Source organism: Melanerpes formicivorus, unplaced genomic scaffold, assembly GCF_026170545.1.
Source record: "Melanerpes formicivorus ecotype bairdi unplaced genomic scaffold, bMelFor1.0.p_v2 SCAF_34, whole genome shotgun sequence".
In the NCBI taxonomy this organism is placed as follows: domain Eukaryota; kingdom Metazoa; phylum Chordata; class Aves; order Piciformes; family Picidae; genus Melanerpes; species Melanerpes formicivorus.
The window spans coordinates 7,836,157-7,858,052 of record NW_027142386.1 but is presented as its reverse complement, the minus strand read 5'-3'; the positions used below and the strand labels follow the sequence as shown (position 1 = coordinate 7,858,052).

Here is a 21,896-nt window from a genome sequence, read left to right as displayed (position 1 = left end):
GCCTGTCAGTGTCTGGAGGGGACCCCCATGAAGCCTGGGGAGGGACTGTTCAGAGGGGCCTGTAGGCACACAACAGGGGGCAGTGGTTTGGAACTGGAGCAGGGGAGGTTTAGGTTGGGCAGCAAGAGGAAGTTCTGCACAGGGAGGGTGGTGAGGCACTGAAACAGGCTGCCCAAGGATGTGATGAGGATCCACCCCTAGAGACATTCAGGGTCAGGCTTGCTGAGGCCCTGAGCAACCTGCTCCAGGTGGAGAGCTCCCTGCTGAGTTCAGGGGGCGTGGACAAGATGCCCTTGCAGGCTCCCTTCCAATTGTTTTTCTCCCTGGTGCAACTTCAAGCACAGGTAAGAGTCTGCAATGCCCCTGCTGAACTCCAGCTGTGCAGTGACCACCTCCTCCATGGTCTCCAGGATCCCCTCCCTGTGTCTCTCACCTTTTAGAGAGCTGCACAGTGCAAGAGGCCTTTTTCATTCAACTGTTATTGAGAGTATCAAAAAGCAAACTCAAAGTTTACATGTTTGAGGTTCGTTCCCATACAGGAAACAAGTATCAGGGAGGCACAACCATGACACTTGGGGGGAAAGTGCAAATCAGCAAAGGTAAGAAATCAAGTTCACAGTTCAAGTCTCTTAGGAAGGTGACATCTACCACTGACTGTGCAAGCTGATTGCAGGTGTTGCCTTTCTTCTTCAGAAAGCTTAAAAGGCAGCAAAACAAACCACAGGTGATGCCCAAGGGAAGATGCAGCAGGACAGAGTCTGCTGTCTTAAGGCACGATCCAGCCCTTCTCCCAAGCAGCTGCAGCAGGCATCTCCTCCTCTGGCTTTGTGGAAAAAGGTCCCAGAGGTGGATACTAAAAGCTAGGCCACGTGGGGCAGAGAAGCAGCAGGTGGCAAGAGAAGGAGGCACTTGAACTTCCCTTCTCAGAGGCAGCAGCTCTTCACAGTTGGCTTCCTGAAGCAGCACATCTTCAGAGGCAACCAAAGTGATTTTACATCTGGGTTTGTTCTGGACTGTTTGTTTCTTCTACCTGGAGTTGCAGCCAGCTCCAGTCTAAGGCCTGAGGAATAAATGGTTAGAACTCCATGGGTCACCAGTAGCTTGCAGTGCAGATTGCTCCAGAAGAGAGAGGAAGCAAGATTTAAAAGCATGATGGACCCTGTGCCTGCTGCAAAGGAAACCCTTAAGCTACTTTGTCCAGTACTTTCCCCACACTACTCTGCTCCATTAATGTCCCAGCCCCCCCTACCCTGCCAGCCCAGTTTGGGAGTGCTCTTTCACAGTGTTTTTGTACAGCAGCCCAGCACCTCTTCCCCTCCTTCATTGTCTGGCACAGCTTCAGCTCCCAGCACGCAGGGAATGTGTCAGTCAGCAGTTCTGGGGGGGGGCACCGAGTGCTTCCTCTCTCCCACAGCTCCCAGCCTCTCCTTGTCCAAAAGAGGAATAGGCAGACTCCTATCACCCCCAGTAGGTAGTGGTGGCAAAGCTACAGAAGCAGAAGCTGGAAGCCCTCAGCTTCCCCAGAGCCTTTCTAGGAGAGTATCAACCATTACCATGAAGCTCTGCTCCTGATCCTTCATTGTGTCGTGCATCACATTTTCAAGTTGGCTACAGAGTTTCTGTGACTCCAGCAGCAGCTCCTCACTGAAAGGGACAAGGGATTATCACACAACTCTTTCCCATGGCAGCTTGGTTTGGAGGGATGCTGCCTCTAAGAGACATTGCTGGCAGGTGTGCTGCAGAGGATTGAAAACAGTGCTCCAACAGTTCCTGTTGGCAGTGCACTTCAGGTGAGCTCAGCCATCCCAGGCAAACCAAACCCTCAATTATGAGGCAGGAAGTGAAGCTCTACCTGATTCCTCTTCTCACAGGCCCCAGGGAGCCCAGCTGCTAGGTAGAAAGAACTGCTGGAAGCTGAACACAGCCTGGGGGTTATTACCTTACAAAGCGGGAGCCTCAGCCTTGTAGTGCTGGAATTAACAGCTACAGAATTGCAGACTTTGCCTCACCTTTTCCTGACAGATTCTGACAAGTTGTAGGTCCCTGAAGGGAGCTGCAGCAGCAGCTGGCCAGGGCCAGCAAGACGTGAGGTGCTCATGCTCTCCGGGCTGCCGGTCACAGGACCACGAACTTTGCTCTGGGGATGAGAGAGAGGACTCAGCTTGCAAGGATTTCCACTGACTCCCAGCAGCCAGGGGCATGAGACAGCCTGGAACTTGACCTGAGTCCTAATTACCAGAGGAAAGCCCCGAGGACAAACCCAACTCACTACTCATGGCTGCAGCAACCTGTGCCACAAACTCTTTCCCTTGGACTCACACAAGCAATTTTCAGCAAGTTCCACAGCTCCTTCTGTCGCTTCTCCTGAAGCCTAACAACTGTTTCCTCATCTTCATTCATCAGATTCATCACTTTCTCCACTCTGGGGAACAATTCCAGTGCCTTCTGCTTGCAAACTACAGTTTTGCTATTAAAAAACAAATCAGTTAGAGCAGAGGTGGGCAGCTGCAGGGGGGGAGAAATACTTCTGCAGCTTATTTCCTGTGACACACTGAACTCTCACCAGCTGTGTGCTGGTTTGCAAAGCTCTAGAACAAAACCTCGTGCTCAAAGTGCTTCCTCTCACGCCTCAGTAACAGCTGACTCCACAGAGCTCACCTGAGCTGAGCATAAATGACTCTGACTTTCTTTTCAAAGGTCTGGATTGCCTGCAGCAGCAGTCGGACTATTTCCTGGCTGTCACCACTGGTCCTCTGGTCTGAAAGGAGGGACAGAGTGTTACAAAGAGGGGCAGGCTTGCAGGACAAAGTCAGAAGGTTCTTAGTGGCTGCTTTACACAACAGCCCAAGTTCAGGGCATGCAAGTTTGAGTGGCATAAACTGCACTGGACTTCAGACCCTTCAACATGAGACCTGCAAAGCAGAGCTGGTCAGGTAGGTCTGTAGCTGCTCAAAAGGAGCAGCTGTGCCTTTCACTCCTCCCCCCCACAGAGGCAGCAGCCTATGCTGGCAGCAACAGCTTGCTGAGAAGAGCTCCAGAGGAGTTTTAAGCAGAGCTCAGAAGGCAGAGAGGCCTGGTTTAAAACTGACTCCCTGGCTCCCCTCTCCAAACCCAGGGAGCCCAGTGGAGTCCCCATGCAGCGAGCAAACAGGCAGGCCTAGAATGCAGGAAGCTTCCTCACAGCTCACCACTGCCTCTCCAAAGTTACAGCCACACACAGCTGACCTTGGGGTAAACAAATGTCTCTTACCTCTTGGCTTCTCTCTCAGCCTCCGGTACAGCTCCCTGGCTTGCTCTTCTCTGCAAGAGAAAGGCACAGGACACACAAAGGACTTCTCTAGCACAACTCATCCAAGAACTCAAATCTTTTCTAGACCAGCCTGCCATGTCAGACTGGGGACATGGAATGAGTGAAGCACTGCCTTCTAGTGTCAAAGAGCTCTCAGATCCCTGTAGCTTGGGCTGCAGAGGCAACACCTCCATTGTCCTGCAGTGAGCAAGCTCAGCCAGCACCACTCCTGCCTCTGCAGTACAAGGCAGCTCAACTCACAAGTCCTCCAGGGTTCCTCCTTGTTTACGACCTAGTGGGCTTCTCTGCAGGTCCACAATGTCTGTCTGCAGGGCCATCATCTTCTTCACTAGCTGATCCACATCATCCTCCTGAAAGCAGGGTAGAACACAAGCAATGGGACAGCCTCTGGCACTGCCCCTTCCTGTCCCATTCACACTTCTAAATGGCTTTAGGAGAAGCAGTTCTCCAGACACATACTCGCCCACACAGCTCCACAGCTTGCTCCATCTCTTTCCAGGCAAACAGCAGCTTCTCAGAAGCTACAGGAATGAAAGAAGAGTGACTGCTCCTCAAGTTCATAGAGTGAAAGGCAGATGCTTTCTGGGCATAAGAGGCACAAAACAGACCTCTATTTGCCAGCTACCATACTCACTAATTCCAAATTCAATCTGCTCTTTATACTTCTCCAGATCAATTTGGATGCTTGTTTTAAAGAAGTCCAGCTTTGCTTTCAGCTGCTGGGAAAGGGAGGCCATGGAGTTCTTCATCTTGGAGAGGGTGCTGTTGTAACGCAGGAGATTCATCCTGCAGGGACCAGAAGAGAGCTCTCTTACCCTCCCCAGCTGAAGACTGCCTCCTGCATCTAAAGCAGATACCCCAGGGTGTAACTGGGCACACAGCAGCTGTATCAGGGCACAGAACTCTCATTAACAGCTCCACTCCTCAGCTCCCCCATGCCAGCAGAGTCCCACACAGCTGCCCTTCCCCTCCCCCACGAAGCCCAGGCAGAGGGGAGCGTGCCAGGGGCAGCAGCACCGTACATGGCCGCTCGCTGCCCCTGCTGCAGCCGGTTGCAGTCCTCCTTCAGCGTCCGGATCGTGTGCCAGATCTGCCCCCACACCTTCCGCAGCTGGAAGAAGTGCAGAGTCCTCTTTGGGTCCTGGACTGCAAAGAGAAGGGCAGAGGGAGATGAACACATGGAGACGAAGCCCAGAAGCAGGGCAGCTCCCCCATCACAGCCCCGCTGGGGAAGCTCCTTACGGATGCAGTCCACGCTCTCGGGATGAGGACGCAGAGCGACCTGAGCCTCGTAGGCAACCTTCTGCGTGTCGAAGAGGAAGAGGAGGTTTGTGCCTGCAGCTGCAGCATCATTCACCTGCAGAATGCAAAAGGCTCAGCTAGAAAAAGCAAACTCAGTAACAGTGTAAGGAGAATTCTCCTCCTCAGCCAGAATGGACAGCAAGAGCTAGAGGGAGCCTGCTCTGCAAGGGCTGCCAGCGGTGTCCTCCCCAGCCCAAAAGGTGCCAGAAGGGCAGGGAGTGCTGCTGCCCAGGGCAGAGCAGCAGGGGAGAAGCCAGACTCACTTTGCTGTCAGCTATGTGTTTAGTGTCCAGCTTCTGGGAAAACAATGCAAGTCCAGCTTCCTGCAGTAGCTCCTGGTCCTGCTCTGGGATCCCAGTGTCTGCCTGGATCCTGGCCTTCACAGTCTGCAGAGTGTCCTCCTCCGTCACAGGGTAGGTGTGCACAGTGCCCGTAACCATGTTCAACACATGAAGCAGCTACAAGAGCAGGGTGGCATGAGAGGGGCATTGGTCACCTCTGAGCAGAGATCCCAGCACCCAGACACCGAGAATGCCTTCAGAGCACTCCCAGGGCTCAGGGAGTCACTTCACAGCTACTCCACAACACTAAGCCAAGTCCTCGTCCTCAATCAACTGAAAGAGGCCACGTGGCAATTAAACAGCTCCAGCCACAGAATCCTCTGCCAGAACACAGAACCAAGCACACACAGAAGCTGTTTGCTCCTCACAAAGGCAAGAGGAAAGCACCTGTCACTAAGTGTCAGGAGACAGCTGAATGGGATTCTGTGCTGCTCCTCCCAGGTCTGAAACTCAAGCCTCTTCTCTCATGTACCACAGGCAGCTGCTCTCTGGAAAGCTCTTCAGGGTAACCAAGCCCCACTGCTCACCTTCAAGTTCAAAATGTCATCCAAAGCTTTGAAGCACCCATTGGGTCCATAGGTAGGATCTGTGCCTCTCTGCCGTGGGTGCCACATCAACATCATCTGCAGCCATTTTTCCAGCCTCCCAGCCAAAACGCTGCAGGACCAGAGGAGGAGGATCAGAAGAGGCTGAAGAGCATCTGCAGTCCCCACACGGTCTGCTCTCTGCAGGTGTTTGACTGCTGGGAAATCTCCCCACCCCGCCTGGTCATGGTTTAGAAGGCAGACTCACAGCCACCCTGCTCTGACACGGCAGCCAGCCATGGTTTGTGCCACACACTCCCTTTATTCCCAGTTACCACAGCAAGGCAGCCAACAGCAACTCAGTCACTTTGCAGAAGAGATGGTTTAGCCCAGCGTGGCACAACAGCTTCCCACTCCTCACCTGTTCAGGTTGTTTGGGCAGGGCAGACTGCTAGAAAATTTGACTTCTCCAGATAAGTCTTCTGAAACTACAATATCCAGCTCGCTCTTCTGGCGCACCTTGGTGTGCCTAAGGGATTCAAGCAAGCACAGTGGTGAAATAAGTACCTGTCTCTCCCAGCCTGCATGGTAGTTGGCTCCTAAAGCTAGTCCTGATGGATCTGATATAGATATTGCTTTGCTTTCTGCTGCATGCCTTGGAGGACTCAGTCCTGACCCCAGAAAGCCAGCATCAGGAATGCTTGAGAGGAGTCAGTCTCCACAAGGGCCACGATGCCAACAAGCAAGGGCCCACACTCCTGTGCACAGGACAGCCCCAGTGTGCACTCTGGTCAGCAGGCCCCTGCTCACTCACCACTGCACTGGCTGCCAGTTGGGTAGGAAGGGTCGGAACCCAGTGATGCACTCAAAGGCCAGCGTGCCGAAGCTCCAGTAATCCACTGTCACTGTGTACTTCAGCTGCTCCAGCAGCTCTGGAGCCTGAGAGGTTACACACACACAGATGCAGCCACCCATCACTTGGCTCTCTCTCTTCCTTACCAACAGCTCATTAACATTTGTACAACAGACTGAAGATGCTGCTGGGAGCTCTGCCCCTCTGAATGAGCAGCAGAGGTTCCTGGCACCCCTGCTTCTGGCTGGTAACAGATGCAGCAAGCAAGCACTGGGAAATCCAGTGCCAGTAAAACCCAGACCCCTTGTCAGCTGTAGCACCAGGACAAGTGTGCTCCAGCCCAACAGGGAACTCTCTGCCACTGCAAAGTGGCAGCTGCTCTTCTGGCTGAGCTCCTTCCTTACCAAGTACTGCAGAGTGCCAACAAAGGATGTGCACAGGCTGCCCTGATCCAGCTCCTTGGCGTACCCGAGGTCAATGATTTTGTGTATCAGCTGAAACATAAACCAGAGCAAGAGCATCAGAGAGAAGCCCTGTGAAAAGCACATAACCCAGCAGGGAAAGAAAAGGTTCAGCTCTTCCAGGCTATGCAGGGAAGGTGCCAGTGAGAAGATGGAAGTAGACTCCTAAAATGACAAAATTTAGGCTGGAGGTCAGGAGGAAGTTCTACACAGAGAGAGTGATTGCCCATTGGAATGGGCTGCCTGAGGAGGTGGTGGAGTCACCATCACTGGAGGTGTTCAGGAGGAGACTTGATAAGGTGCTTGGTTGCATGGGTTAGTTGATTAGGTGGTGTTGGATGATAGGTTGGACATGATGATCTTGAGGGTCTCTTCCAACCTGGTCTATTCTACTCTGTTCTATTCTAAACACGTAAGGTCGGCACTGTCTGACGCACACTGACCTGGAGACGTTGCTGCTGACCTGGATCTTGGGTTAAAAGGTACAGCCTGGTTCTATCCTTAAGAGCTAAACATCAAAATCATAGGTGCTACCATACCAGACATCTAATAGAAGCTTTCATCTCAGCTGCACACAGAATACTGCCCAGCTGACACAAGAGCTGGGTGGGTGCTCTTGCAGAGGGACCTCTACAGCTCCATGAAGCACATCTGGTTGCTGCTTACCCTTTGCTCTCCTTGCTGCAGCACAATGTTCTCTGGTTTCAAGTCCCTGTGGATGATCCTGTTCTCGTGAAGGTACCTGAGAGCAGAAGCTGAGACACAGAAACAGCCACTTGTAAGAGTGTCACCAACAGAACACATCAGATCAGCAGTCAAAACCATTTCTTATCAGCTACAGCTCAGCTCACACAACTGAAACAAGCATGCTCTCCAAAGGGCAGTCCAAGGTGGAGTCATTAAGGTCACTGCTGAGGTCCTCAGAGTGGATTCAGCACTGAAAGGGCTTCCACAGCTGAGAAAGTGAAGGCACTGCTGCCACTCACCAATATCAGACAGCAGGATGAGGATAGCTTCTTCCCGCAAGCCGCAGCAGTTCTCCAGCTGGTTCAGGTACTGCAAGGAAACAACACAGAACAGACTCTCCCTCTGTATCCTGAGTGAGGATCAGCCCCACAAACTCTCATGGTTGCAAGAAGCTCCAATAACAGCAATGACATTCTCTAGAAGCACAAAAGACTATGAGTCTGTGGTCTCTGGTGGCAGCAATTACAGCTTCATGCCTTGGTCTACCTGCATGGGAGGAAAGTGTGGTTGAAAGAAGCCAGCATCATCCCCATTCCCTTCCTTCCACTTGCTCCATCCCTAACAGGCAGTTCTTAGACTCACAGAATGGTTTGGGTTGGAAAGGACCTTAAAGATTACCTAGTTCCAAGCCCCTGCCCTAAGCAGGGATACCTTCCACCAGACCAGGTTGCTCAAGACCTCATTTTTATCTAATAGCCAACGTGAGCCTCCCTTGGCACAACTCGAGCCCAGAAAACACCAGCAGAAACCTGACCTGCAGCCCCTGGTCACCACCCCAGTGAGCTCACCTTGCGGAGGTCTCCGCCTTGGCAGTACTCCATGGCCAGCAGGGGTAAGTCATTGGGTGCAAGCTTCTGCATCCCTTCAGGGACGTCACGGGCAGCCACCACGTTGGGATGGTTCAGCCTAAGGAGAGGAAATGAGACGAGCACACAAGATGAGTGGAACCAGAGCGACGCCCTAAGGACGACCACTCTGTGATGGCTGTGCACATCCATGTGCTCCTGGCTGGCACATGAAGTCCTACAAGGGCTCCAAACCTCTTATAAACTCAACTGGTGAATGTGGCAGCCTTCCAGTACGTGCAGGGGACAAGGGCTTGCAGCGATAGGACAAGAGGATTGAAACTTGAGGCAGGGATTTGAACTAGAAGATCTTTAAAGCCCCTTCCAAGCCAACCTGTTCTATGTTTCTATATATTCTAGAGGTCCTCCACGGGCCCAGACTCCATCCCAGCTCCGTGCCTTCCACGTGCAGTCTGTGCATTCCTTCAAGGCACACACAGAGAGATCTGCCTGGGAGCTCCGGGAAGGTGCCTGGCAAAGGAACGTGGCACAGTCTGGTGCCACTCTCCAGCAAAGCCTCGCACCGCATCCAGCGCATGGCGTCCCACAGACCCCTCCCAGAGCTCCCCACGACAGCCCTGCACCGACGCCGACCGCAGGGGAAGGAAGCCTGAGAGCCGAGAGTGCCACGCAACAAGAGGTGAGGTTTCTCCAGCGCGCAGCGGGCCGGGCACCGTCCCGCAGGTAAGCGGCCAGGGGCCGGCAGCCTCTGCCAACGCCTCCCCCGGCGCCGCCGTTAGCTCCGCGCCCGGAGGCCGCCCCCGTGACGCAGCGCCGCCTGGCGGCCAGTCGACGCCGGCCGGCGCAGGCCGCGGCCCGGCCTCACCTCTTCATGATCTGGATCTCCAGCGCCCAGCGGTCTCGGTTGCGCGGACTCAGCTCCTGCCGGCACTGCTTGATGGCCACCTGCTCGCCGGTCTCCTGCGGACACAGCAGGGCGCGGGCTGAGCGCGGGGGCTGCGCTGAGCGCGGGGGCCGAGCGGCGCCGAGCCGGGCCGGGCGGAGGGGGCTTGCGCCCGGCGCCTACCTTGTTGTGCCAGCGGATGACGTTGCCGAAGCCGCCGGTGCCCAGGCGCTCCTTCATCTCCCAGGGGCCGCAGGTCTGCGCCTGCAGGGCCGGCGGCCGGCTCATGGCGGGGCCGCAGCGCTCCGGCACCACCGGGCCTGGCCGCGTCCGCCGCCGCTTCCGGCTCCGGCGCCGCCCGCCCTTAAAGGAGCCGCAGCCGCGCACGGTGCCGCCGCCGCCGGCGCTCCGCCGAGCCTGCTGCGCCGGGGCCGGGCGCGACGGCTGCTACCTTCCCCAGAGGCAGGGAGCCGAGGTGGAGGGAGGGAAGAGGAGCTCCGGGGCTGGCTCAGTGCAGCAGCCGCCTTAGAATCCTCGAAACGCACTGAAATGCGCTGCTCGGCTCCGCTCCCCGCCGCGCCGCTGCCGCCTTGCCGGTAAGAGCTCGGTGCTTGCCCGTTTCAGAGCCCCTGACTTCTTGTCTGATGCAGAGCCCTCGGGCCTTTCGCTGAGGCTGTTGAGCAAAGTGAGCATTCTGCCCGTTTCAGAGCCCCAAGAAGGACTTTCATTGAGGCAGCCTCGCAGAGTTCAGGAGTAGGTGGCTCTGATTTATTAAAGCAACAGCTCCAGCGCATTGGGGATTGCCAGGGACAAAGGCACAAACTGCCAAACTCCAGCTGCAGTTAGGGATTGCAGTTAGGGTGGGCGGTGCAGGGCTTTGCAGCAGTGTTGATGCCTTGCAGAAATGCAGCAAAAGACACAATTCTTATCGAAGAAGCTGTCCCTGGCTTGGGTGAAGGAAGAGGAGCTGAGCCTGTTGACCTTTGCTTCTAGATCTGGAGCCTTCCCTCCTCCTCAGAGGTGTTTTCCTAATCCCAGCTGTCTGTGATGTTTAGGGTGGGGAGTTGAGCAACAGCCGTGTGTGTTTAGCCTGCACTTTGTTAGGCTTTATCCTCTTTGGCAGTGTGCACCTTAAGAGTTGCTTTGTAGGTAATTAGGGGAAAGCCTTTGCTCAGACCCATACTATAACCCTCAAGATCTGTGTCAAAGCTGCTTGCTTCTGTTGTTTTAGCCTTTCTGCATGAGTTTTAGCCATCTTATCTTACCTGCACAAGGATCCCTGTGAGAGGGGCTCAGGAACTTGGGATTGTTCACTCTAGAGAAGAGGAGGCTCAGAGGAGACCTCATTACCCTCTACAACTCCAACTTCACCTCCAGAATCATAGGTTCATAAAATGGTTTGGGTTGGAAGGGACCTTAGAGTTCATTCAGTTCCAACCCCTTGCCATGGGCAGGGACACCCTGCACCAGCCCAGGTTGCTGAAGACCTCATCCAACCTGGTCTTAACACCTCCAGGGAGGGGACATCCACAACCTCTCTGGGTGACCTGCTCCAGTGTCTCCCCACCCTCACTGTCAAGAATTTCTTCCTTGTTTCCAATCTAAATCTCTCCTCTTCCAGCTTAATCTCAGTGTCACTGAAACTTAAGATTTTTAGTGGGGAAAAACTTTTGAAGACCAAATCTGCTCCCTGACTGGAAGAGAGAAAGAACAAAAGTGGCTGCAAAATCCAGCATGCCTCCCTCACTGCAGCAAACAAGCTTTGCTCCTGCCCTGCACAGCCCTCTCTCACGATCTGGATGCAAGCCACCCCGTCCTGGATCGCTCCCAGAGCCTCTGGAAGCCGGGGGGGGAAGCCGCCCTGCTGCCCTCGGCAGTGAGTCTCCACCCCCTGGAGCTGAGCCTTAAGTAGGACAGGAGCTTGCAGGGAGAGCAGAGACGCAGCAAACAACCCCAGGCTGGTCTGGAAGGGAAATCTGAGCAGAATACAGAAGAGAAAAAGCACAAAGGTAGGTACTGCTCTGCACCTGTTCCAAAAGTGCAATTCCCCTTTGCAGCATCAGTGGCAGTGGCATTAACTGCTGTTATTTATGAAAGCTCACCAAAGCACCATGGTAATGAACTAAGCAGAGCTATTGCCTCTCAGCTTTTGAAGGCATTCAGAAAGCTGGGTCAAGCTCCTGGGCTTTCAGCTCTCTCAAGAAAGCTTCAGTTAGTTCAGAGAAAAAAGGGCTGGCAGGCTCAGGTCTGAGCAGTGAGCAGGCAGAGGGCTCCTGCACAAAGAACATTAGCAGAAGAGCTTAAGAGTTACAGACAAATATACTGAGGGTAAAGAGAGAGCCGCAGAGAGCTAGCAGTAAAAGGTTAATGACCTTCCTGAGAGGAGATCAGACTCTGCCTCTCACCCCAGGCTGCCCAGCAGGACAATGCAGGGACAAAGAGGAGGGCTGCTCTTCAGTTATCTCTAAACAAGATTTCTTTCAAATGCAGCCAAAACCACAGGAAATATTGAGAATGATTCCCAAGCCAAGCCAGAGTCTGAAATATCCACTTCCTCTGATGCCTTTGAAGGCTACAGAATCTTGCTTTTGGGGGTTTTGTTCTGTCTTGTTTGATTTGGTTTTCATTTGCTTGTGTTGCTGTGTTAATGCCTTTCCCCAAAAGCAGAGGTCTGCCTGCTGTTGCATTTTGAATAGCAGCAGCCTGAGTGTGATTCTCCTCTGCTCTGTTTAGAAGAGCAATACAGAAGCACTTTCTCCACAAGGCAGCAAGAAACTGCAAGGGTCTGCAGTCTTTTCCTTGAACTGTCTGAACACAGCTGCTCAGCAGCAAGCTCTTAGTGCTAGAGAAGCAGAATCAGAAGCATGCTGCAGTGGACAGAAGAGGTTAGTGGGAGGCATAAAGTCAGGGGAAGAATTACTTTTAATGTCTATTAATGACTTTTTGTTCAACTTTGGTAAGATAGATCCCCTTTAGACCTTGTTCCTCATCAGTAAGGTAATGCACTCATGCTGCTTGGGGAGCTGTTGTTAGTAGCAAATCCATCTGGGACTTAAGGTATTCCTGCTGCTGCTTCAAAAGACAGAGGTCAATTTAGGGTATTGCATACCTTCATGTCCTGATGTACTTGAAAGCATAGAAGCAAAATGTTAGAACACCACATCCAGGGCTGATGGTTTACTGCTGGACTGGCTTGGATCAGAGAGAGAGCCAAGGGTGAGGGAGGGCAGAAGGCACAAAGTGTTTAAGGCAGCACACAACTGGGAGGGTTCTGTAAACAGCCAGAGGAGTTGGGTTTGATAGGGCTTATCTGCCACATTCCAGTGGAGTGGCCTAAGTTTGTGACCTTTCCTGAAACTGAAAACAAACATCTGGCAACAGCTGTTACCAATTTTCTATGCACAGTGGGGGAGCAAGCACCAAGGGCTGGCCAGGCATCCTCCCATGGAGAGGGGGAGGAGGGGATTGTACAGCAGAGTATCACAGTATCACAGTGTAGCCAAGGTTGGAAGAGACCTCGAGGATCATCGAGTCCAGCCTGTCTAGACTAGACCATGACTAGACCATGGCACCAAGTGTACAAGGGATAAACCTGCTCAAAGCACGCAGGTGCTTTGAAAACAGAGTCTCCTTTCCTCTCAGCCTCCAAGGCCAAAATGCCCTTAAAGAAAAATAAATACTAAAGGATGGATCTCATCCTCAAGGAGTGACCTCAGGACATGACTTGGACTATCTAGGATCTCAAGAAGCCATTCCTGTGAATCTTGTCAGCCTGACTTGCAACTTGAAACTCCCCTTTGTGCTGTCTAGTGATGAGAAACCATAGCCTGACCTACCCTGCTCTGCTTCAGACACTGGAGTATTTGTGCCTTCTGCTTAGAACAAATCTGAATTTGTGTTCTTTACAGCCAAAGCCTCCAAACCCACAAAGCCTCTGCCTTCCATAGCCCTGGATCCCAATTTATGACTCATTCATCTGTCATACTCCAATCTCACCAGCTATTATCCAGCTGCCTTCTCTGACTATACAGAAAGAGTTTGAGCCCCTAACTTCTGGAAGCAGCAAGAATTGTGGTGGCCTTCAGCTTGTTTAGGGATCATACAATGCAGACAGTGAAAAGCTGCTGGTGTGGGAGACAATGCCTGGAGGTTATCTCAGTTTTGAAACTGCAGAGCAATCCTAGGGATTGGGGATGAAATTCTATCTTGCCTTTCACTCTAGCTCAGCCCCAGCTCTTGGTCTGTATAGAAGCCATATTTTTTATAGGAAGGGAGAAAACAGGTCTCTGGTGCTGGATTTCTTCAAAGCATCTACATCAGACACTCATGATCTAAATCACGCTCTCATGATTCATCAGCACAGCCCTCTGAAGAGCTGCTATTACTGCCTGCAGGAGTAACTACTTCTTTTAGGCAGGAAATGATAGCTTTAAATCAGAAAACCTGATTTGTTCCACATCTTGTTTTGCCTTCTGTCTCTAGAGGTAACCTGCAATTTGAAGGTGATGTGGAAAGCACTCAGGATGGAAGGCAGGCTCCCATGCCTGCTCTTGCTGGTGGGAGCAGTCGTGACTGCCCAATGCCAGGTAAGAAGTTACTCCATCAGACAGTGCTCTGCCAGCCTCCTGCATTTCAGCAGCACTGCCTTGCCATCAAACTCCAGCTGTCTGCATCAGAATCTGCTTATTAAGAAGAAACTCTATCCAGTGAGGGAGGGCAGACACTGGAACAGGTTGCCTAGGGGGACTGTGGCTGCCTCCTCCCTGGAGGTGTTCAAGGCCAGGTTTGGTGAGGCCTTGAGCAACCTGGGCTGGTGGGAGGTGCCTCTGCCCATGGCAGGGGGTTGGAACTGCATGGTCTTTAAGGTCCCTCCCAACCCAAACCATTCTATGATCCCAAGTTCAGCTCACCCAGATGACAAGCAGTCACCTGGCAGCCTGTGGCAGCTCAATGATTTCCATGCTGAGGCACTCAGGGCACTTTTCACTCTGCTGCCTGACAAGGAGGGCAGACAGCTGCTCAGAGTTCCCCTGCTTTACCAGACCTCACCCCCAGGACTGGCTCTCTGGAGGCCCTTGTTCTCTGCTCTTCAGAGAGCAGTAACTCACAGAACTCATCTTCTTTGCTTGCAGGGCTTGCACCTGCGCTTCAAACGGGGAGCCAGATCTAGAGGTAAGCCAGGACCATGTTCCCTGCAGCTTTTTGATCACAGGAGGGGAAGGCAGATGATGCTGAGGGCACAGAGCCTGAAAGCTGTTTGCCATAGTTCTCTGGATGAGTCAGAAGGCAAACTACCAGACCCTTAATACCATCCACAACTGAAAGAGCAAAGATCTTCCCTCTTGCTCCTCTTCAGAGAACAAGAGGCTGTTCAGCACCAGCACACCCAGCAATGCACCAGGGAGAGCTGTGGGGCAGCTGTGGTCCAAGAAGGAGAAAGGGCAGCCCATAAGATGCTCCCATTGCAGATACTCTCCTTCTGGAAAGAGAAGGGAGTAGTTCTGCTCAGCCAGGTCTTTTCCCTGAATCTCTGAAAGAGGCTTTCTTTTCTCCAATTACAGCCATTTGCACAGACAAATCATCTGGAGACATTTACCAGCACAGGGGGACCTGGCTGAGGCTCTCAGGGAGCAGAATAGAATACTGTAGGTGTGACAGTGGTTGGAGTCGCTGCCACACTGTGCCTATCAGAGGTGAGTATGAAGAAGAACAAGAGAAAGGAAGGGTGGAGGATGAGAGATTGTCCATCTAATCCTCCACAAACACTCCACTGTCAGGGAAGGAGCTACCACACAGAAAATCTGGCATGAGATATGACAGGAGAGAAATGAAAACACTAACATAGGTAACTCAGGCAGAACTAAATGGGCAAGAGGCTGAGGAAGGCTCCTGGTAGTGCATGCGGGGCTGGTGGAGCAAAGGAGGAATGTAAGCACTGCATGTGAGCACATGAGAGCCAGAGAGGTGGGACAGAAGAGAAGAGGCTGAAGGAGACTGACAGGAGAGGGCAGATGGGCAGCCACTGGCAGGCTCTCACCTGTGGAGCCTAACAGCATTTCCTGCCTTGTGCTTCTGTCCACAGCCTGCACCAGGAACAAATGCTACAACGGGGGCCAGTGCTCACAGGCATATTATTCCCCACAGCTCTTCCTCTGCCGGTGCCACCAGGGCTTCTCTGGGAAGCAGTGTGAAATAGGTGAGTGCCCCATGCCAGGAGCTGGCAGCAGTGCTGCTGGGCTTCACTGTGCAGTGCAGGAGCTGCATGCAGGGCTCTCGGTTAAGTTGATTCTCTAGTCTAAAGCTACTGCTACAAACAACTTTTAAGAAGGACACCTGGGCTGTTCCCAGTGCTCTGAGACTAAAACTCTGGATTGTGGAGCTGAAGACCTTTGTGTGTGCTTACAGCCTGCTTGGCAAGGCTTTTGCACTGCCTTACTGGACAGGACACCTGGGAGCCAAGCTTCCACAGAGCAGAAACTGTGGAAGCAGAGCTTGGGCTGCTGTCCTTGCAGTAACATTTCGTTCCCCTTTGTGCAGATACTGAAGCCAAGTGCTACAAAGATGCTGGAGGAGCATACAGGGGTACCTGGAGCACCACAGAGAGTGGAACTGAGTGCTTGCCCTGGAACAGCAATGGCTTGATAGAGCAGAGGTACAGCGCACGAAGAGAGGATGCTGCCGACCTAGGGCTGGGCAACCACAACTACTGCAGGTGAGGAGCTGAGGGCAGACACTTTCCTACTCCTGCTGGCCTCACTGTTCCTGATCCAAGCCAGGGTGCTGGTGACCACCTTGGCCCCTTCAGCATACTGCTGACTCAAGTTCAGACAGCTGAACTTCTGATGGTTCAGCCCACAGTGCAGCACTGTCACCAAACTAGATGGCAGATGTGGGACTACTACCAATAGCTTTATAATGAGGCACAGTATCATAACCCTTCCAGAAACCCAGATGAGGATTCCAGACCTTGGTGCTACATCTATAAAGGAGGGAAGTACAGCTGGGAACACTGCAGTGTGCCCTCCTGTTCCAAAGGTATGTGCTGAGGGGACAGGGAGTGGACTTAAGAGCTTGCATGTATAAGGATCTCTGTGGATCTGTGCTCTTTCTGTAGCCTGCAAAGTTGGGACTCTCACATTAAATCATATTTAAGCTTTATGACACCAAGAGACTGAGGTAAGCAGAGCTGATACAGAGATGCCTGAAGAGAAATCAGGAACAGCTGAGGGGTTCACATCCTTCAGTTAATGTGCAGCTTTCTCACTGCAGCTGGGAGCATCAGCTGCAAATCTGGAAGAGGGACAGATTACAGAGGCACCCAGAGCATCACCAGGTCTGGAGTTACCTGTTTGAAGTGGAATTCCAGAATCCTTGCCAACAGGATATACACTGCCTGGAGAAAAGATGCTTCCCAGCTGGGCCTTGGCACTCACAACTTCTGCCGGTAAGGACTCCCTGAGAGCTAAAGAGGGACTCCCAGCAAGCTTCCTTGTGGTGCTCTTGGGGCAGGGCTCTGCTCCTTCACATGGGTTATTAAAGCCCAGGAAACAGACTGCTGCTAGCAAAGGAATTCACTGGCAATAGGAATTTGATTCCACCTGACCTGTCCATACCTCCAACATCAGGCTCCACAACTGCAAACTCCACAGGCCCCTAGGGCCAGTTCCAAAGGAGGACACTGGGGTCACAGGCTGCCACCTTTAGGTCTCCCCAAACTCCCTGCAGGTCTGCTAATACAAACAGCTCTTCTTTTTCCTGTGCTGCAGGAACCCTGACAATGACAGCAAGCCCTGGTGTCATGTCCTGAAGGGAAATCAGCTCACCTGGGAGTACTGCAACGTGCCTACTTGCTGTAAGGATCCTAACACTCCTAACTCTTTCTTTGAGGCATTACTTTTCTGCATGCCATTTGTGTTGAATTTAAGCTTCTTAGCAGTAAAAGAGCAGGGGGTGGGGTGGGGAAACCAAAACCAAAAGCCTTTGATGCAGAAAGGGACTCTGTGGCTCCACTCTCACAGAAGTGCCAGGAGGGAAGGCTGCAGAAATGGAGGGCAGCAAAGGCAGAGAGCTCTCCTCGCTGTATTTTTCAAACCAGGATGCAGGTTTCCTAGGAAACAGGAATGAGTCAGATAGCGAACAGTTCATGCCAGGCTGCCTTAACCCTGCACTCTACTCTTAAGCCACACTCCCAGCAAGAATTCCTGAGGGAAAGGCTGATCCTGGCTTTGTCCTCCCCAGCCCGCTGCGGGCTGCGGCGGCGCGGGGCCCCGCAGTACCGGCTCAAGGGAGGCTCCCGGGCAGACATCGCCGCTCACCCCTGGCAAGCTGCCATCTTCGTGCAGTACCGCAGAGCTCCTGGAGAGCACTTCCTCTGTGGAGGAATTCTCATCAGCTCCTGCTGGGTTCTGTCAGCTGCTCACTGTTTTGAGGAAGGGTAAGTTGGAGCTTCAGTGGTGGCTGGGGTAAAAGGATCTGGAAAATGGAAGCATCCAAATGGAAGCCCTACTGGAAGGGTAAAAGCTCTTCCTCCCAGTCACTCAGCTTACACTGAAGAGGAAGGGGTTAATGTGCTGAGCATTGCAGGCAGGCATTTGTGAGGCCAGCCAGCAGCATGGCATGAAGGTGGCACAGCAGAATATCAAGTATCTGAGGAACAAAGTTGTCAGCAGAGATGCAGAGCCCTCTGAAACTTGAGGAGAGCAAGGGGCTGGGAGAGCAGCTCTGCCATGACGGGTGTAAGCAGTTTGTGCAAAAATGAAGGCAAACAGGGACTCCTGAGGTCAAACTGCCTGGGGAATGAAGCAGTAACAGTGCTAAAATAGAGAAGCAGAAGCTCCAACAGCACACCTTCGAGGGAGGGGTCAACTCCAGTTAAGAGGGGAAGAAACTGAGACTCTTGTCTTCAGCTTTAGTAAGAGCCAGCTGAAGGTTGTGCTGGGCAGGACCTCCCGAGCCACCCCGGAGGAAAACGAGCAGAAGTTCCAAGTGAAGAACTACATTGTGCACCAGCACTTTGACTCAGAGAACTTTGACAATGACATTGGTAAGAACTTTTCTGATCCATGCCTGGAAAGGTCAGAGCTGGCTCAAGCTCTAATGGATGAGTGGGTTTTCTTTTTCACTCTTCAGCTTTGCTGCAGCTGAACTCAAACGCAGAGGACTGTGCTGTTGAGACAGACACTGTTCGTGCTGCCTGCCTCCCAACACCACAGCTGCAGCTGCCTGACTGGACTGAATGTGAGATCTCTGGCTATGGCAAAGATGAAGAATGTAAGTAGAAGATACTCTGACCAAAGTTTGGGGCCCTTACCTCCAAGCATTCCAGCCTTTGGTGGCATTTGGTGTGCCACTCCCTGTGTTATATAGGCTTACATCAGCATCCATCATAACAAGACCTAAGCATGATTTGAACTCAGGGGGTTTGGAACAGGCTTGAAGGTTGAACATCTAACTGTGGCATAAAGTGTTTTGAAGTGCTGTCAGGGCCTGTGCTCATCATTGCTTACAGAGAGTACAGGATAAACTCTTCAAGAGGGGAAGGATGCTGCAACCAGCTCAAAACTAGACTGAAAAAACAACAATCTTGCCAACTTTCTGCAGTGACAGCTCTGCAGGAGAGTAAAACCAGAGCCCAAAATAAACAGACATATCCCTTCCATTCCACTCTAACACGAGTGTACATTCCTATCCACTTACTCAGTATTGCATCTCACTTTTTTCTGTCCAAGTCTAGTATTAAATAGGTCAGAGTCCTGTTTCATACAGCTAGGGATTTTCATAGGCACTTGCTGTGACTTCACTTTTGACTGATGTAACTGTGCAAAGGCAGTTTACCCAGCCCAGAAAATAAGCAGCCTTTAATTTGGAGCCTACAGAAGCCTCTTCAGCCTTTAAGCTTGCTAAAGAAACACTATTCTGTCTCCAACAGATAGTTGTTGTGACTAGCAAAGCAGATCCTCCAAGAACTAAAGAAACCCTCTGGCAAGGAAGCATTTCTTTAGCCACCCCCTCCCCGCTCCAAGTACTTCTGTTGACTTTTCCCTCACCTACAGAAACTGAACTGCAGTTAAGAAATAAAACACAAATGTGTGTGTGTGGATCCAGGGAGAGAGGCAGGTACTGATGGGGGCACTTTCTTTCCAGTCTCTCCGTTCTACTCCGAGCAGCTGAAGGAAGGCCACGTCAGGCTCTTCCCAGCCAGCCGGTGCACAGCGCAGCACCTCGACAACAGGACAGTTACAGACAACATGCTGTGTGCAGGGGACACAAGGAACCTGGATGATGCCTGCAAGGTAAACCCAGTTCTGCTCCTCTCTGCTTTCATAGAATCAGAGAGTGGTTTGGGTTGGAAGGGACCTTGAGGATCCTCCAGTTCCACCCCCCTGCCACGGGCAGGAACTGCTTCCACTAGACCTCATCCAACTTGGCACTGAACAGCTCCAGGGAAGAGGCATCCACAGCCTCCCTGGCACACCTGTTCCAGTGTCTCACCATGTTCACCATTCAGAATTTCTTCCTCCTCTCTAGTCTCCATCTCCCCTCTTCCACCTTAAATCTGTTCCCCCTGGGCCTGTCACTCCCTCCCAGCCCTTGTCCAAACTCCCTCCTCTGCTCTCCTGTAGCCCCCTTCAGGTATTGGAAGGCTGCTCTAAGGTCTCCCTTTATGCTACAGTGTGTGACAGTAAATGGAGAGAGAAGGCTCCAGACAGCCCTTAGAGCAGCCTTCCAGCATCTGGAGAGGGCTACATGAGAGCTGGGGAGGGACTTTGGACAAGGGGCAATGGCTTTGAGCCATGTTAAAAGGTCCTTTCCAACCTAACCAATTCTGTGCTTCTATGAGAATCTGCATTTGGCTCCATGAAGTTCCAGTAGGCTTTGGTTAAACACAACTGCAGGCTTCTGCTTTTTTTCTCCTTTCCCCTCCTAGCTGGGAAAGTAAAGCCACACACTTAACCAAGCAAACCAGAACAATACAGCCTGAAAATCCCAAATAAGAGGAAATGCCACAAAACTGAGCAGGAAACTCCACCTCAGCAGCATTTCCTAATATTTTCTGTTATGCAAACAGGGAAAAGGCTCTGCAGGAGGTTCTGTAAGAGGAATGGGGTGCTGCTCTGCTGGAAGGTGGAGGAAAGAATGAAGGCCAAAAGGTGGTGGAGTGTCAGCAGGTGTAACAGAGAAAAAGGAGTGCACACATTCAGCCCACAGCTTTTCCATTTAAACAGCTCTGTAGTGATTTTGCTTTACTGATGCACACAGAAGTGTCAAGGGAGACCTTCAAGCAGCCTTCCAGCACCTGAAGGGGGCTACAAGAAAACTGGGGAGGGCCTTTGGACAAGGGCTGGGAGTGACAGGACAAGAGGCAATGGTTTTGAGCTGGAAAAGGGGAGACTGAGACTGGAGATTAGGAAGAAATTCTTGACAGGGTGTTGAGACACTGGAACAGGTTGCCCAGGGAGGCTGTGGATGCTCCCTGCCTGGAGGTGTTCAAGGCCAGGCTGGATGAGGCCTTCAGCAGCCTGGGCTGGTGGGAGGAACACAGAAGTGCCTTGGGTGGAAGCGCTGTTTCCTGTTCCTATGCAGACTACATTGGGTATCTGTAGACCTGGTGCACTACAGGAGCCAGTGAGAGGACACAAAACCAAAGCTAACAGAGGGAGTTTGTTACTGACCTGCTGCTTCCCTGCAGGGTGACTCTGGAGGGCCTCTGGTCTGCATGAGGGAGGAGAGGATGTTCCTGATTGGAATCATCAGCTGGGGCATCGGCTGCGGCCGCAAGGACAAGCCTGGGGTCTACACCAACGTCAGCCGGTACCTTGACTGGATCCAGGACAACATGAAACCCTGAGAAAGGAGAAGGAACCACCCACAAGCTTGTGGCCATGCCCTTGCAGCCACCTTCTGGGTGCTTTAAGGGCGCTGACAGGGCTTCCTCTTCATCCAGAGGACTTTCAGAACAAGAGGAAGACAACCTGCAGGTGGGAAGGGCACATTCTCTGCTCCCTCTCCTTGCCTTATCACAGGTTTGGAGCTAACACTCCTCTCCCTCCACATCCCCAAGCTTTCTCCTTACATCTAATCACATGGAAGCAGAAGCTCTCTTTAGCACAGCAGGGCAGAGGAAAGGACAAGTGTAATGGTAGCAATTTTAGGTGCCTGCTAGATTTACATCCACAGGCAAAGGTTAGTTCAAGTGTCCCAAGGCTGCACTTGTCCTTTTACAGGAGACAGGGCAGGAATCTCCAAGTCACTGTGAAGCAGAAGCTCAGTAATCAGCTTTACTGGCACTGTGGTTGCCATGTGACACTAAGTGGTGTCTGTGCACATCCCAGCAGTTAAGCCTCTTTGAGAGATTCTCTCTGTCCAGCTGCTTTATAAAGAGAAGGTGTGAAATGAGAACGTTGTACTGGGGCTCCAGAAGGCTAGCTGTAGTGTCTGTCACAGGGGCAGTGTAGCTACAGAACCAGGCTGCTGTCTTGGGGAAACTCTCATCCTTTTAACTCAAAATGTTTACTCACAGAGTTTCTGATGATCTAGGAAACACTAAGAGAACTGACCAAGGAATTAATCTTAGCTTTACACTCACAGCTGCATGAAGACATGTATCTCCCTAAGGCACCTGCTATCCACAATCCAAGTGGCATAATCTTCCCTCTTCCCCAAATGCCA

General features: G+C 52.2%; 2 protein-coding genes across 4 annotated transcripts; one reads left to right on the top strand and one right to left on the bottom strand.

Moving 5' to 3' along the window:
• Positions 1-435: 435 nt before the first annotated feature.
• Positions 436-9,572, bottom strand: IKBKB (inhibitor of nuclear factor kappa B kinase subunit beta). The gene is made up of 21 exons (XM_068156779.1): positions 9,411-9,572; positions 9,210-9,304; positions 8,327-8,444; positions 7,778-7,847; positions 7,458-7,546; positions 6,735-6,824; positions 6,292-6,416; positions 5,899-6,006; positions 5,481-5,610; positions 4,876-5,070; positions 4,553-4,667; positions 4,333-4,456; positions 3,945-4,096; positions 3,770-3,831; positions 3,551-3,660; positions 3,251-3,300; positions 2,659-2,758; positions 2,320-2,467; positions 2,010-2,137; positions 1,554-1,644; positions 436-1,060 (listed from the first exon to the last, which is right to left on the bottom strand). The coding sequence occupies exons 1-21, from the start codon at positions 9,513-9,515 to the stop codon at positions 992-994; spliced, it is 2,274 nt and encodes a 757-aa protein (XP_068012880.1). The 5' UTR covers positions 9,516-9,572; the 3' UTR covers positions 436-991.
• On the top strand, positions 9,416-21,861 carry PLAT (plasminogen activator, tissue type). Of its 3 annotated transcripts, none has more exons than XM_068156783.1 (15): positions 9,416-9,823; positions 11,009-11,236; positions 13,710-13,813; positions 14,360-14,399; positions 14,789-14,920; positions 15,310-15,423; positions 15,765-15,939; positions 16,171-16,262; positions 16,497-16,671; positions 16,994-17,079; positions 17,466-17,661; positions 18,134-18,270; positions 18,357-18,497; positions 19,371-19,519; positions 20,917-21,861. In XM_068156783.1, exons 3-15 carry the CDS (start codon positions 13,733-13,735, stop codon positions 21,073-21,075), a joined length of 1,677 nt encoding a protein of 558 aa, XP_068012884.1. In that variant the 5' UTR covers positions 9,416-9,823; positions 11,009-11,236; positions 13,710-13,732; the 3' UTR covers positions 21,076-21,861. The 3 variants fall into 3 exon arrangements, with proteins under 3 accessions (XP_068012884.1, XP_068012882.1, XP_068012883.1); XM_068156781.1 differs by having other exon boundaries at positions 10,849-11,236; XM_068156782.1 differs by lacking the exon at positions 9,416-9,823 and having other exon boundaries at positions 10,585-11,236.
• The last annotated feature ends 35 nt before the right edge of the window (positions 21,862-21,896 follow it).

Coding starts and splice junctions, on each gene's coding strand:
- IKBKB (XM_068156779.1), bottom strand. CDS start 9,515: ATGAGCCGGCCGCCGGCCCTGCAGGCGCAGACCTGCGGCCCCTGGGAG. Junction 4,668..4,875: donor AACACATAGCTGACAGCAAA/GTGAGTCTGGCT, acceptor TGCATTCTGCAG/GTGAATGATGCTGCAGCTGC. Junction 1,061..1,553: donor ATCAGGAGCAGAGCTTCATG/GTAATGGTTGAT, acceptor TTTATTCCTCAG/GCCTTAGACTGGAGCTGGCT.
- PLAT (XM_068156783.1), top strand. CDS start 13,733: ATGTGGAAAGCACTCAGGATGGAAGGCAGGCTCCCATGCCTGCTCTTG. Junction 15,940..16,170: donor GGCAACCACAACTACTGCAG/GTGAGGAGCTGA, acceptor TAACCCTTCCAG/AAACCCAGATGAGGATTCCA. Junction 19,520..20,916: donor ACCTGGATGATGCCTGCAAG/GTAAACCCAGTT, acceptor GCTTCCCTGCAG/GGTGACTCTGGAGGGCCTCT.